This window comes from Mauremys mutica, chromosome 6, assembly GCF_020497125.1.
Source record: "Mauremys mutica isolate MM-2020 ecotype Southern chromosome 6, ASM2049712v1, whole genome shotgun sequence".
NCBI classification, from domain to species: domain Eukaryota; kingdom Metazoa; phylum Chordata; order Testudines; family Geoemydidae; genus Mauremys; species Mauremys mutica.
In genome coordinates this window covers 66,992,304-67,006,853 of record NC_059077.1, presented here as the reverse complement: position 1 = coordinate 67,006,853, position 14,550 = coordinate 66,992,304, and the positions used below count along the sequence as shown (strand labels likewise).

Below are 14,550 nucleotides of genomic sequence, written 5' to 3'. Positions count from 1 at the left end.
ATAATTCATTGTTTTCCTGTGCTTTGTAACAATTCAGTGACAAGTGAAGTGTTCCAAAGGATCAGAAATCTTTAACAGCTTTGGACCGAGTCTTTCACACTTAGTTTTAATGGGATGGGCATTCATATGGGGGACGGTTGGGGTTGGTTTTTTTGTTTTTGTTTTTTTGCACATTATAGCATCAGATTCTCACTCTGGCTCTTTGAAATTTAGTTTTGTGCATGCATTTCACGGGCTGATGATATCCTCTTCCTCTAAGAAGTTCTGCTCTGTTCAGATACTAGAAAAATGAAGTAGCAGTGGGGTAGCCGTGTTTGTTGCTTTTTACAGATCCAGACTAAGAGTCCTGCAGCACTTTATAGACTAACAGAAGTATTGGAGCATAAGCTTTCATGGGTGAATACCCACTTCATCAGATGCATGTCATGTCATGTCATGCGTCTGACGAAGTGGGTATTCACCCACGAAAGCTTATGTTCCAATACTTCTGATAGTCTATAAGGTGCCTTAGAAAAATGAAGGTTTTCCAGATGGGTACATCTCCCCTGTTTGTGGTGGAAGAGCCCTACTGAGGGGTTACTTTCCAGCAGAGGAGGGAATCTGCACAAAATCAAAACTAAACCACACGATACTCTTAGTAACAGGTGGAATCTCAAGAGCATAAGAGTTAAATTAAGTCCAGCGGCTTCAGAGCCCGAGCATCATCCTGAGCCACAACTCGAAAGCACTGCCTACTTAGCTATTTTTAGAGTGCTGGCACGAGCCCCACTAACTCAAGTCTGTCCTCTCAGGCTGGGAGGCTCACTGCCAAGGGCAGTGTAGACATACTCTAAGTCAGGGGTGGGCAAACTTTTTGGCGTGATGGCCACATCTGGGTATGGAAATTGTATGGTGGGCCATGAATGCTCATGAAATTGGGGGTTGTGTTGGGCTGGGGTGGGGGGGTGGGCTCTGGGGTAGGGCCAAAAATTAGGAGTTCAGGGTGCAGGAGGGGGCTCCGTATTGGGGCAGGGGGTTGAGGTGTGTGTAGGGGGGTGAGGGCTCCAGCTGGGGTTCAGGCTCTGGAGTGAGGCTGGGGATGAGGGGGTGGGGTTACAGGAGGATGCTCCAGGGTGCAATTGAGGGGTCTGGAGGGTGGGAGGGGGATGAGGGGTGCAGGCTCTGGGCGGCACTTACCTCAAGCAGCTCCCTCAAGCAGCTCCCGGAAGCCCCCTCCAGCTCCTACGCAGAGGGTCAGGCAGGTAGTTCTGCACACTGCCCCATCTGTAGATGCCGCCCCTGCAGCTCCCATTGGCCATGGTGTGCGGAGACCCCTGGCTGCCCCTATGCGTAGGAACTGGAGGGAGGACTTGTCCCTGTTTCCGGGAGCCATGCGGAGCCACGGCACGTGCAGAGTGGGGCAAGACCCCGACCCTGCTCTCTGGCTGGAGCAGGGCAAACCCCGGACTCTGTTCCCCCAACAGGAGCTCAAGGGCTGGATTAAAACGTCTGAAGGGCTGGATGTGGCCCCGGGGCCATAGTTTGCCCACCCCTGCCCTAAGTGGTGCCAAAGTCCCAAGTCAATGTCAGGACAAAACCTGCTGGTGGGTTACTTATCAGAGAAGCAGTATGTGAAAGATTCCTTGTACACGCATGCCTCAGTGTGCTGCCACTCCTACTGTGTAATGTTCCACTGCATAAGACAGGCATGCTGATCATATACAGGTAATTCATGAATCATAAGCATCTTAATTATTTGATGTTGAAGATACTAAAGGGGAAATTAGGCAAAGTCTGTACAAACCTCATACAGCCCCTCACATGCAATACCATGCTGCCTGTATTATGCTGTCATAGATAGACTTCTGTTTACACACTTTTGGTTCATACTTGTGATATGTTAGAGACGGTCTCTGGTGTAATCTATCACCGAATCATCCAACATATCTATTGGGACCATGGTTTTATCCTGCACAAATGAAAACATATTTCAGAAAATGGTATCTCCATTCAAGGAACATGATCAATAGACTCTTGAAGTATGGAATACCTATGCAGCCTGCTCTATCTATGGAAGTTAGCACAAGCTAACTAAAATAAAGGAAAAACCCTACATCAATCCAGCCACTCCTACTAAACTAATTACTGACTGAATACTAACAGTGTTGCCACTGTAACCAAAGGAGAAACCAGGAGTGAGAATGCATTCGTCCTACAGCCACCTTGAGGGGGAAAAACAAGACAGTAAAATGTTAAGCATCCTACTCCCAGTGGTTGTACCTGTAGGGAGTATTTTTTTCAAGTGGAGATCTGCCAAAGCTTCCCCTTAGCCTATTCAGTCAGATCTGCAAAATCAGATAGAAATCCTGCTGCCATTATAACAGGAAGAAATCTGCCAGTGTTTTCAGCATATACACTTATTTTCTTCCAAAGAGCCATGTCTGGGGAAAGGATGGGCACTTGTGCTTTAAAATTCAACTGCACTTGATCACCAAAACTTTGTTGTACAAATGTAAATAGTTTATACTTTTGAGAAATGGGTAAAAAATAGCAAGTACTGTGCATTAGAAAACTCACGATTGCCACTTTGCAAAGATGTTTCCCTTTCAGACAATTTATTTTTCTGTTTTAGCATAGATATTTTTATTTAGCAAACCTACCCTATGAATAATATTTTATTACCTTTTATTTTAACTTCAGCAAAAAACAAATTACTCTGGCTTCTCTCAGTAGTGTTGTTTTTTGTTGTTGCTGTTTTTCAAGGCAAATTTTGCCAGGCAAAGCAACTTCAAAACAGAGCAAAAGAGGAAGATTGAATAGATTATTAGGTCTTGGGTAACTATCAGTATTACAAAGTGTAACAAATGCAAATGGCACTGACACATTTCATGTCATTTTATGTCATTTCTGTAACATACTAATGCATTATGAAATTCAGGTACTATCAAAATAATTAACAAATATATATGATGTGGATCAGTTTTCAGTTCATATCAATTATGATCAAAGTAAGATAAAGAGCTTGGCCCTGATCCTACAAGCGGATCCATACCCATGTACCTTAACTGGCATCATGGGAGCTCCCCACAGGCAGGGGCGCTGGAACAATTTGTGTAGTGGGGGTGCTGAGTCACCGAACCAAACTGTATATGATGGAAACCACTTCAAGCCCAGGGGTGCACTGAACCCTCAGCAACTCTAGTTCCAGCACCTGTGCACACAGGTACAGGTACAGGGATCTGCCCATGTAGCTAATTTTACAGGACTGGCTCCTTTATTAGCAAAATCTGGACTCATTAAGTCTATACTGAATGATGGAAAACTAGTTGTTCATGAGGTCAAAGCTTCTGGGTTGTACATATCTGTTCATCCATCTAGGTTCTTTATGGTGATGAGCACGGATAAGTATCTGGGTGCCTCCCCAGAGTAAAATCACCCTGCAGTAGAATAGCTTTCTTCAAGTATTTAGAACTTATGTAATTGCAGATTTCCCCCATAAAAACATGTTCTAGCTGAACGGCTTTATAAAGTAATGAATAAATACAATGGCATCTTAAAAAGCTGCGACTACCTTAATCATATTTTATACTAGTCTATCATTTTGTTTTGCTAACATTTTACTAGAGAATGAAATGGCAGAAATCAGAATAATTTTGGTTATCATTAAAATACTGTATAGAAACTGTTAAAGGTAGAGTAAGGCATTCTCAACACACGCTTGAGGAACATACAGTTTCATGGCTACTAGAACTAATATTTCAATTTCTTACCAGGATTAGTGGAATGTTTTTGTATATAAATCTCTATACTATGTTCTCCTTGTAAACACTTTATAAATATTACCGATAAAAACCTCAACATTTCAGATGTCATTTTAAAAGCATTGGCTTGACATTGGTTCCCATTCATTTACTGTGGGATTACGATTTGGAAAGGAAACAGTTTCAAATAAAATGATCTCTGGAAGATGCCTACTTCTGTAAAACAAAACTAAATAGTATTCATTTCAAACGTCACCTCTAAACACTCTCTAAAGGTATATGAAGTGTATGCATTAACGTTAGTAGTATTTACTCACTCTCATGTTTCACTTGTTGGTATTACGGCAAATAACATTGTATCCATGACATGCCTGATAGGACAATTTACTATTTTCATAAGCAGTCACATGCATTGAAGTTAGGACCACCAGCTGGTGCATTTTGCACTCCAAAGCAGAGCCACCAGAGAGGCCAGGCTTACAAATCTTTCTTGCTGAATGGCAAGTTAGCTGGTGCATGAAATGACAGATCTCAGCTGAAATAAGAAAGCAGATGACCTAAGGCGTCTCTCCTGATGCTGCTTCTCCTTCCTGAGTAGGTTTCTCTTCAGGTTCACTGTCTTGAACTGGAGATGGATTACGGCTGGGCTTATTGCTGTCGTGGCTGCTGTGACCACTTGCACTCCCAAGACGAGTTGATGCCACAACAGCTTTCACTGCAGCCTGACAAAGAGAGGAAATTTAAATAAAATCCATGGCATATACCACCACCTTAGTCTCATATGAACAGGGAATTTTAGTACATTTAGTTAATAAAATGAATTATAAATTTGAAATAATTTAATGACATTTGAAACAGACACTATTTCTGAAGTCTAAATCTTGACTAGCATTAATAGAAACATTTTTTTCCAGATATTTCTGAACCTAATTTAAAAATAAAACACACCTATCCACTATGTTTTTCCCTTAAGTATATTCACACTGATTTTTGCACAAAATATGCCCAAGGTGAAGTGGCTGCTATTATTATTATTAATGTTTATTATAGTAGTGTCCAAAACATGCAAGGTTATGTATAGATATATAGAAAGACTCTGGCACAGATCCTTGCTGGTGTAAATTGTCACTGCTCCAATTTACACCAGTTAGGATCTGCCCCTTGATCCCTGCCCGGTAAAGTGGATATTCTTAAAAAACAAAAACATATAGAATATCAGGACCTCATCTAGTTCAACCCCCTGCTCAAAGCAGGACCAATCCCCAGATGGATTTTTGCCCCAGACCCCTAAATAGCCCCTTCAAGGATTGAACTCACAACCCTGGGTTTAGCAGGCCAATGCTCAAACCACTAAGCTATCCCTCCCCTATGTAAGGGGACAAATGGATACTTGACCCAGTGAAGGAGGCAGCAGCCATGGAGGGATTCAAAATGTGGGATGACTTGCTCAGATTGATGGACTAGAAACAGAACACATTACCTGGTAAAATGATGCAAATTAAAGGTAAGTGTAATGACCTTTACTTTTGGTTCTACTATATGCGTATATAAGAAGCAGTTCTGGTCTACTGTGCTGGAATGAACATCAGGATTAATTCTTGAGTTTTACAGCATTATAATTATATTATAAAAATATGGCTTTAAATAGATAAAGAAAAACTAAATAAGTCCTTATGTTGGTCTTATATACAGGAGATGGAGGTAATTTGATATGTATCATTACTTGTATAATTGTAGCCATATGTGTATTATTGTATATACACTTATTGATTTAGTACCTAGATTTATATTTCATCCTTAGTTTTTTTGGAGAGAGATTTAGTTTTCATGCTATTAGCTATTGGGTAATTCTGTTCCTGATGGAAAAACATTAACGAAATAAACTTACAAAAAACCATAGTTCTAATTAATCTCAAGTCTTGGGTTTTTTTAAATGTCTAGTTCAAAGTCTCAAAATAGATCTGTGGTGTGAGAATACAAAGAGAATCCACAATGAAATTTGCAAACCAGACACAACCTTTTCTTAAAAGCAGCAAATAGTCCTGTGGCACCTTATAGACTAACAGAAGTTTTGGAGCGGATACTTAACCTTTTCTTAGAGACACTTTGAACAATAAATGTGGAAGCTGACTTAGGAGGAGTTAATTTTGTACTCTTCAGGAAGCGCACTATAGAAGAACAACATTAATGGACGTATGTAAGCCTGCTTTCTACAGGTTAAGTGTCACTGTGAATTCTATCTAGAGCTTCCCAAGATCTTTGTAAACACTTCACAACAGTTCTGTCCTCTTTTTGCCAACTAGACGTTCCCTGTTACATTCCCTAATAGCACTGAAAAATGAGAACAAGTGAAATTTAAGGGTAATTTCTTACTTGTGAATCTGTCTGTGCCTGGACTGGATAGTTCCCAGTCCAGAGGCTAGTTTGTTATTATTTCCATCTGCCCATGATCTAAACATGGCTCCACAACAGCCGTTATTCATAAATATCGTGCACAAATACTCTATGAAAAATCTCTTCCAAAACGAATACTATAGACACTAAAGACCAATGTTAGTAGAACGAGCTGGAGAATTGCAAACTCAAGTCAGTTAGGTGCCTAACTGCCATCTGTGCCTTTGAAATTCTTCCCACAAGTGCCTAAGTCTTGCACACAACTATCCCAACAAAGGGGCAAATGGGTGTTTATTGGCCTGATCCAATTAGGGTGACCAGATCACCCAGGTCAAATATCGGGACGTGGGGGGGGGGGAGGGGAGCGGGGCAGAGGGGGAAAAAATGGCGGCAGAGCAAAAAATAAATAAATCCCCCACCCCCGATTCCTCCTCCCTCCACAAGCGCTGGAGGGAGGCCCGGGAGACTCAGGGGAGCGCGGGGCCACGGTGAGTGTGAGTCCGGCCTGGCCCCGAGCAGGCAGGACTCGGGCGCGGTACCTGTAGGGCGAGTAGGGAGTGGCCTGCGGGGCCAGGCGGCGGCGGCTGTTCTCCCCACCTGGGCAGCGGGACTTGAGAGCAGCCGCTGCTGCAGCTCCCACATCCGCGGGGGGAGGAAGCGGCCGCTGGCCAAGCTCGGCGGCTGCGGCTCTTGTGCCCACGAACCCCCCGAGCCCGGGCCTGCTGCGGGGACCCAGCGCGCACACTGTGCCCAGCCCCTGGCCAGTCGCGTCTGGGCTGGCTGCCCAGCTGATGCAATCCCGCGGGCGGCCCTGGAGTGGGGGCAGCAGGCCCCAGCCCCCCATCCCGCTCGGGTCCCACAGGGGAACGAACGGGGCTGGGCTGCCGATGCCTCCGCCGCGGGATTGCACCAGCTGGGCAGCCAGCCCAGACGCGACTGGCCAGTGGCTGGGCGCAGCGTGTGTGCTGCTGGGTCCCCGCAGCAGGCCCAGGCTCGGGGGGTTCAGGCCCGGGCGCCACATGCTTGGCCGCTTCCTCCCCCCGCGGCAGTGGGAGCTGCAGCAGCAGTTGCTCCCACGTCCCGCTGCCCAGGTGGGGAGAACAGCCGCCGCCTGGCCCCGCAGGCCACCCCCTAATCTCCCTCCAGGTACCGCGCCCGAGTCCTGCCTGCTCGGGGCCAGGCCGGACTCACACTCACCCCGGCCCCACGTTCCCCTGCGTCTCCTGGGCATGGTTTGCTTGGCAAGAGGCGGGGATTTGGGGAGGGATCCAATTGGAGAAGGAGGGGGCGGAGTCGGGGCGGGGAAGGGCGCGAGCCCTTCCAGGCTCCGGAGCCTTTGCTTGTTTGTCCAGTGTCCCGACCTAACATTGGTCGGGACGCGGGACAAACAAGCAAATATCGGGACAGTCCCGATAAAATCGGGACGTCTGGTCACCCTAGATCCAATTCCCATTGAAGTCACATCTGCACAGCTGGTATAATGATTCAGGTGCGGAGGGTATATAATTGCCCCAATGCTTGTGAAGTTACCTGTAATAACAGTGAACTGCATGTTTGGGCCTGAATGTGCACATTTGGTATGCACAACACAGGCATTTAATTTTGAAAACTTACCCCTCTGGGTCATAAAGTAAAATGCTCTCAGTGCCTGTCTCACATTCCCATTGATATCCATGTGACTAGCATGTGCGTTTCAAGGGTATCGTAAAGCCAAAAATATACAACATTAATAAAGTAAAATTTTAACCAAACAGATTAAGCATCCTCCAGGTTTGTAGAAATAGGACTCCATGAGGAAACCAGTGAGTCACCTGCTCAAACTTAGCCCCCTTCTAATCAGCACTCTATGGATGTAGCATGCAGTACTAAACATAAAAAAGGAAAGATTTTTAAAAGGCATTCCTATTCTAGAGACGAGGTGGGTGAGCTAATATCTTTTACTGGACCAACTTCTGTTTGTGAGAGAGACAAGCTTTTGAGCTTACACAGAGATGAAAGAAGAGCTCTTTGTAAGTTCAAAAGCTGGTCTCTCTCACCAACAAAAGCTGGTCCAATGAAAGATATTAGCTCACCCACCTTCTCTCTCTAATATCCTGGAACCAACACAGCTACAACAACACTGCAAATATTCCTATTCTAAGCAGTTTTGTTTCTATAGTGCTTTCAGTTAGCTCTGCACATTTCCACTTGCACAGAGTGAATGGATTATCTTTAGCTTTTTCATCTTCATCAGTTATTATAGAAAAGGACAGAGGAATAGATTTTTTTTTAACTTTTTAACCAAAGTAAAAATTTTCTGATAGTTTTATCAGCTGCTTAAATGGTCAATGCTGCTGTATGCTTTTAAAGTTAAGTGCAGAGACTTACCTTAAGTTTACGTCTAGCATTGAATTCTTGAAGTTTCTTTTGTGCATTGTCCATATGTGCAAAATTGGCTGCCTTTCCTGTGACCCAGGGGTGCTGCAAAGCTTGAAAGGTCGTAAGGCGCTTCTTAGCATCAAACACAATCAACTTTTTAACCTACGTCATCAAGAAAAGAAAGTCAACTTTCTTCCCCAATGATATGTAGTGAGACCTACATTATGGGGTTTGTTCTTGGTTTTGTGAAGCTGCTCAATTACAGGCTCTCTAGGAAACAAACTATCATTTTTTGTTGCTGTTCAACAAACAAATTCTAGAACTAGCAGACTCAACCCTGGGACATAGGTGTTAGTATTATCTCCATTTTGAAGATAAGTAGTAAGTGTCTTGCTCAAAGACACAAATGTGCTACTGAAAAAAAAATCTTTAAAAAAATCTATTGCTGTTGAACACTATGCTGTGTGAACCAGTGTGTTTTCATTACAGCTACAGTAGCCGAATGCATTTGTCTAAGCTGCCAAGGAGAATATAATGCCCAAGTTTCAATATGTTAAATGGTTAATGGTAAATGGGCTTAAGTATAAAAGAGAGAAAGAGAAAAAGGCAAAATAAACACATTCACTTTGATTTTGAACCTCCATGTACTAATTTTCTTGTCTTGCTTTTATTATAGTTCGAGTAGTTTATAGCACTTTACCAATGAAAAAAATAATCCTGCATGTACTGTCAGTACAATATTCAAATTGATTGTAAAGTATGGCCATAAGAAACATTGCATTTGAATGGGTAAAAGCATTCAAAGCAAAGGCATTATGCTTATTTGATAACTTAGGTCAGGACTACCACTGACTGCAAGGCTACATTAGAAAGAGTATCAGTACACCTCACAAGTTTTAATGTTATTTATAGTGAGCAGCAGTGGGGATTAGATTAGACAGCGGTTGAAAGAGGCATTTAACTTTTTTGCAAATTTGGGTTAAAAAATGTGCATGGAATATCACGGCTAGTGGTGAAGGTTAAGTGATAACTGATGTGTGCTTTAAATGGTGTTGTGAATGGTGTCATATAGTCTTTCAATATCATGAGTCCTTGGCTTTCAGGAGCACCAAATCCACTGTTTTTTCCACTGAGTCTGGAAAAAGTGCTTGGCACACCCACTGACTTTCACTAGCTCTGTGATTGTCTTTGGATCCAAGACTCACCTGTTGGCAGCCATTAGCATCTTTCAACGTAACAATATTAAATTTTAAAATTGCATGTAATAGGCTTAAATCACATATACCTCAAAATACTGTGTATTTCCTGAATCACACTCTTACCTACTGTATTTAGACTTCTACCGCAGCAGAATCAGGGCCTTATTTCAGTAACATTTCCCTTGCTATCAAATGTGGGTTTTTAACATTTTTGGGATTTAAGTTTTAAAGGTGACTGGAAAGTTTAAAAAAATATAAACCAAACTACCTAATATCCCACATAAAAAGCCATATTTTCAGAGTTAGGCACATGACTTCAAGTACATTTGTGCATGCAAATGCCCACTGGAAGTGTGCAAAATAGGGCATGGGGTTGTTTTTTTTTTGTTTTTTGTTTTTTTTAAGTTCTGTGTATTCTTACTTTACACCCCATAGAATGTACTTTACAAATGTGCAAGTTGTACTATGAAAATGGGCTAGGCATCATTGTTCACAGCTCAGTGAAAACATCTGCTCAGTGCACAGTGGTGGGTCAAAAAAGTAAACAACATTTTAGAATGTTTAAAGGAACTGAACAGAAATTAACACAGGGCCAGATTCTATCAGAGATGGCAATTCCTATCATCCTATGGAGGCATAGGTAAGCAGCAGAACCTGTACAATTCTGCTTATTGGAGCTTTATCCACATTAGCAGGTAATAGTAACTGCAGGAGTGCTCCTGTAGGCAGGTGTCACGTTATTGACTTGAACTGGGACCATATACAACATGGTTGCAATCAAGGTCCTGTAAATCCTGTATAAAAGGCACCAAATCTTGTATAAAAGGGGTCTATGGAAAGGTTATGGTTTGCTGGTTATGATTATGCTGTCTATGTGTATGTATCATTTTGTAGTTGAAGTTATGAATATTGGCTCTATACTGTCTGTTTCAAACTTATGCTATGCTTCTGGGTGACACCCCAGACAAGTTGGTGTCAGCTCTGCCTAGACTGCTTGAGGGCCCATTAAGGACCATCAGCTATACAACTGACCCATTGAGAGAAGGCAGATATGCCTTGAGACACATCAAAGTATGCAGGGACTTGCCCATGTGACTCCAGACTCCATTTTGCTGTAATTTTCCACAGTAAGCACAAAGAGGTGTTCTTACACCTGAAAAAGACTATAAAAGGGGATGCCTCATCTCCATCTTGTCTTCAATCCTGCTTTGCTACAAATGGAAGCTCTACACAAAGGACTGATGACCCATCCCAGCTGGGGATGTACTCCAGAGATTTGATTTGAACCTGCAGTTTATTCTATCACTGCTACAAGCCTGAACCAAGAACTTTGCCATTACTGTATGTAATTGATTCCATTTACCCAATTCTAGCTCTCATCTATATCTTTTTCCTCTTATGAATAAACCTTTAGATTCTAAAGGATTGGCAACAGCATGATTTTTGGGTAAGATCTGATTTGTATATTGACCTGGGTCTGGGGCTTAGTCCTTTGGGATCAAGAGAACCTTTTTTCTATTACTGGTCCCCATAACGAGTGGCACTGGTGGTGATACTGGGAAACTGGAGTATCTAAGGGAATTGCTTGTGTGACTTGTGGTTAGCCAGTGGGGTGAGACCAAAGTCCTCTTTGTCTGGCTGGTCTGGTTTGCCTTAGAGGTGGAAAAACCCCAGCTTTGGGCTGTAACTGCCCCGTTTTAATCAATTTGTCCTGAATTTGCACTCTCAGTTGGGTCCCGCCAGAACCAGCATCGTTACAGCAAGGGGCAGGTATTTTCACCACTGCGTCTTCTAGACCTGCTGTTAGCAGAGCTAGATGACACAGATTTATCTACACTAGTGCTTCCACCATTGCTCCAACTGGTGGAGCTGCACTTATGTTAGTGCAATGGTGGGAGATTTCCTGAAAAATGCCACTACCAATGCAGCCTTGGCATGTGGAAGGTGTGGGGAGCTGAGCAAATAGGTGTGCATGGTGAAGCTGTGTTCCACAGATGTCCATCCACAGCAGGGCAGAGTGGCATTGTAAAAAAAAAGGGAAAAAAAAGAAAAAAATTAAAAAAAGGTGGACACAGGAGGAGGACTGTAGCCAGTGGATCTAAAAATACACATATCTCTTGGCTGAACACCCTTCATGAGCAGGTGCACTGTGGCTGTGGAGTAGCTCTGCTACTGCTTCATGACCTAAGCGGGGGAAGGGGGATTCTGTTATCCCCATCCTGGTGGAATTCCCCCACAAGTACTTTGAGGGAAAAACCACTGCCCTCCTAAGAGCAAGTCAGAGTGCCACTGTCGTGTGTGTGCCCTGTGAGTCCAAGCAGCAATTCTGGATCAGTTAGTCAGAATGCCTCTTTGTGGCTCCAACTGCAATGCAGCTGCTCATCCCTCCCTACAGCATGGGTCGTGGCTTCAAAGCCACAAACTGACTCAATCTCTGGTTCAGGTTTTACTCCCAACCATTCAGAATTGAAAATATGAGCTCCATTAGAGCAACTGCGCTAAACAACTTGCATAAATGCCGTATGCACACAAAGACCATCCACTTAGCTCTACTGTGGGGTATTGTTTAGCTGACCTTTGCCTACAGAGATGTAAATGATATTTTCTCTATCTCAGAAATACTCTAAATCTAATACAACAACAATAAATACTTCGAACATCTACAGTGCCTTTCATCCAAAGCATCCTGAAGCACTTTACAAACATTAATTAATGTAGCGTTTTATGGCACAGTTTGTACAAGTGATATGGAACTGAACATTTGTTACTGTAATTTTAATGAAATAACTAAATTGTGTACGTATCATTGGGTAAAAATAGAAATTGGACATGTTCATCTTTGTAGATCAGTATCTTTTGGATCCAATTTACTTTACCCAGTAATCAAAGGATATAGTGCAGTTAATGCTCCAGCCCTAGCATTTTACTAATGGATCATACTTAAGGGCAATGACTCTGACTCATCTACTAAAAACTGATCACAAAAAGCTCAGAAATGGACAGAATCTTATAGTCAAACAACAGATGGGGCCTTTGTTATTTAATCTTTATAAGGAAAAAAGTTCAAACGTGAAACCATACAAACTATGGGGGGCTAGTTTTGATAGCCCTTTTGAGGTTGAAACTCAATGAAGAAGAAAAATGGAAAGAAAAAGAAAACTACTCAAAGAAATGATACCTACAAAAATAGTCAGACACTAGAATCTTTAGCCAGGTTCTTTGAATATTAACCTGATCTTGAACAAGTGATGTCTGATGTAGTGTGGCGACTTTTTACTGTAATTTAATAGACTTTTTTTTTTTTTTAAATGTTCTGCAATAATCTCTGAATTTCTACAGCCTAATTTACAAGAGTACTTTAAAGCCACAGCTTTAACTGATGTCAGCTTTAACTGATGACAAGAGGTGTTCAGCATCTCTGAAATTCAGGCCACTGGAATCCATGGTTGTTATTTCATTTTAACAAATTAGTCTTGATTTGCAGGCAAACATGATAGGCTGGGATCAAAGTGAGATGAGGATATATGTGAAAAAACTCCACACAAATACTGTTTGCCTTTGGGGAGCTATGTCACATATACATCAGAGAAAATACTACACTTTGTGTTCTTGTTGTACTTACCAAATCCTTGGCATTTAGAGACACATCATCCCACCAGGGGGACACAAAGTCATATTCACAATTCAAAATTCTTTTAAACATGTACTGGTCTCCCCTTTCATCATAGAATGGTTCAAATCCACAAAGTCTAAGGGGAAAAGAGAGCGAAATTTATCAAAGATCTAAGTGATTTCAGGCTCTAAGGAACATTCCCCTATGTGATTTTTACCCACTACACAGCTCTTTTCCCACCCTGCATGTGAAAACAGAACTACTTTTAATTAAAAAAATAAAAACAAAAATAACAAACCTTTGCTTGGGTCTTTATACATGTCACTTTAAGTGGTCCCTATATGTACATATACACACATTATAGGCAGGGCTGATCACATTATTAAGGTTGCCTGACACTTTCCATTATAAGACACTCAGACTTCAACTGTTTGAGCTGAAATTGTCCATGCTGGTTGTCAGCCTCGGGGTGGATTTTTTGGAAACATTCAGGCAAAATAGTTCATTTGTTTCTGAGAATGATGCTAGGGAAAATGGTGTTTGGCCCATGTTTGACCTTGTCTTTGAGATGTTCTAGCACCAGTGCTTTGGAGCCGAGACTTGACATTTGGTGCGGGGGCGGGGTGGGGGGCACGCAAGTCCAGGTTCAGGCATCTGAAGTGAGAGCAGGGAGATTGTCTCTCCTGTGATCTCAGTAACACCTTGCTGGACCTAGGAAGCATGAGGGAGAACTTCAGAGGGGACAAGAACTGGATCTTCAGGAAGGTAACAGGCTAGGACAAGGAACCTCGTGGAGAGGAAGGACAGAAACTGGGATTGGGAGTTGGGGTGCAGGAAGACTGGGACTGGTTGGGCAAGGCGATTGGTACTGGGAGCCAGGGAGAGAAACAGGGGATGGAAGTGGGGGGACTGGGAGCCAATAGTTAGTGAGGAGACAGATTGTATGAGGAGCCAGAGCAGAGACAAGGACAGTCTGGGAAAGGAAAATGGGACTGAGGGGGGATGAGAAGCTGGGGGAGAACTAGGAGTGGCTGGGCAAAAAGACTGGGACAGGGAGTTTTGGACAGGGGCATTATTGAGATTAGATGAGAAGCCTAGAGAGGGAGATTAGGACTGGGAGCCAGTGAGGATAAGGAATGTGGGCAAGGGGTGACTGGAGGCTAGGGTGGGGGAGAAAGATAGATTGGAGGAGGCACCAGGAAGAGGAGAACTGGGACTGGCCAGGCAAGGAGACTGGGGAGAAGGA

General features: G+C 43.0%; 1 protein-coding gene across 7 annotated transcripts in view; it reads right to left on the bottom strand.

The window, feature by feature from the left end:
• Window positions 1-2,323: 2,323 nt before the first annotated feature.
• The window catches only part of CAMK4 (calcium/calmodulin dependent protein kinase IV), a 286,233-nt gene continuing 274,006 nt past the window's right edge, over window positions 2,324-14,550 (bottom strand). For all 7 annotated transcript variants that reach the window (XM_045022426.1, XM_045022422.1, XM_045022421.1 and 4 more), the window contains 3 exons: window positions 13,314-13,440; window positions 8,502-8,654; window positions 2,324-4,462 (listed from right to left, as the gene is read on the bottom strand). In XM_045022426.1, coding sequence (XP_044878361.1) covers window positions 4,298-4,462; window positions 8,502-8,654; window positions 13,314-13,440 — 445 coding nt within the window. In that variant the 3' untranslated portion in view covers window positions 2,324-4,297. The remainder of the gene's footprint in view (window positions 4,463-8,501; window positions 8,655-13,313; window positions 13,441-14,550) is intronic.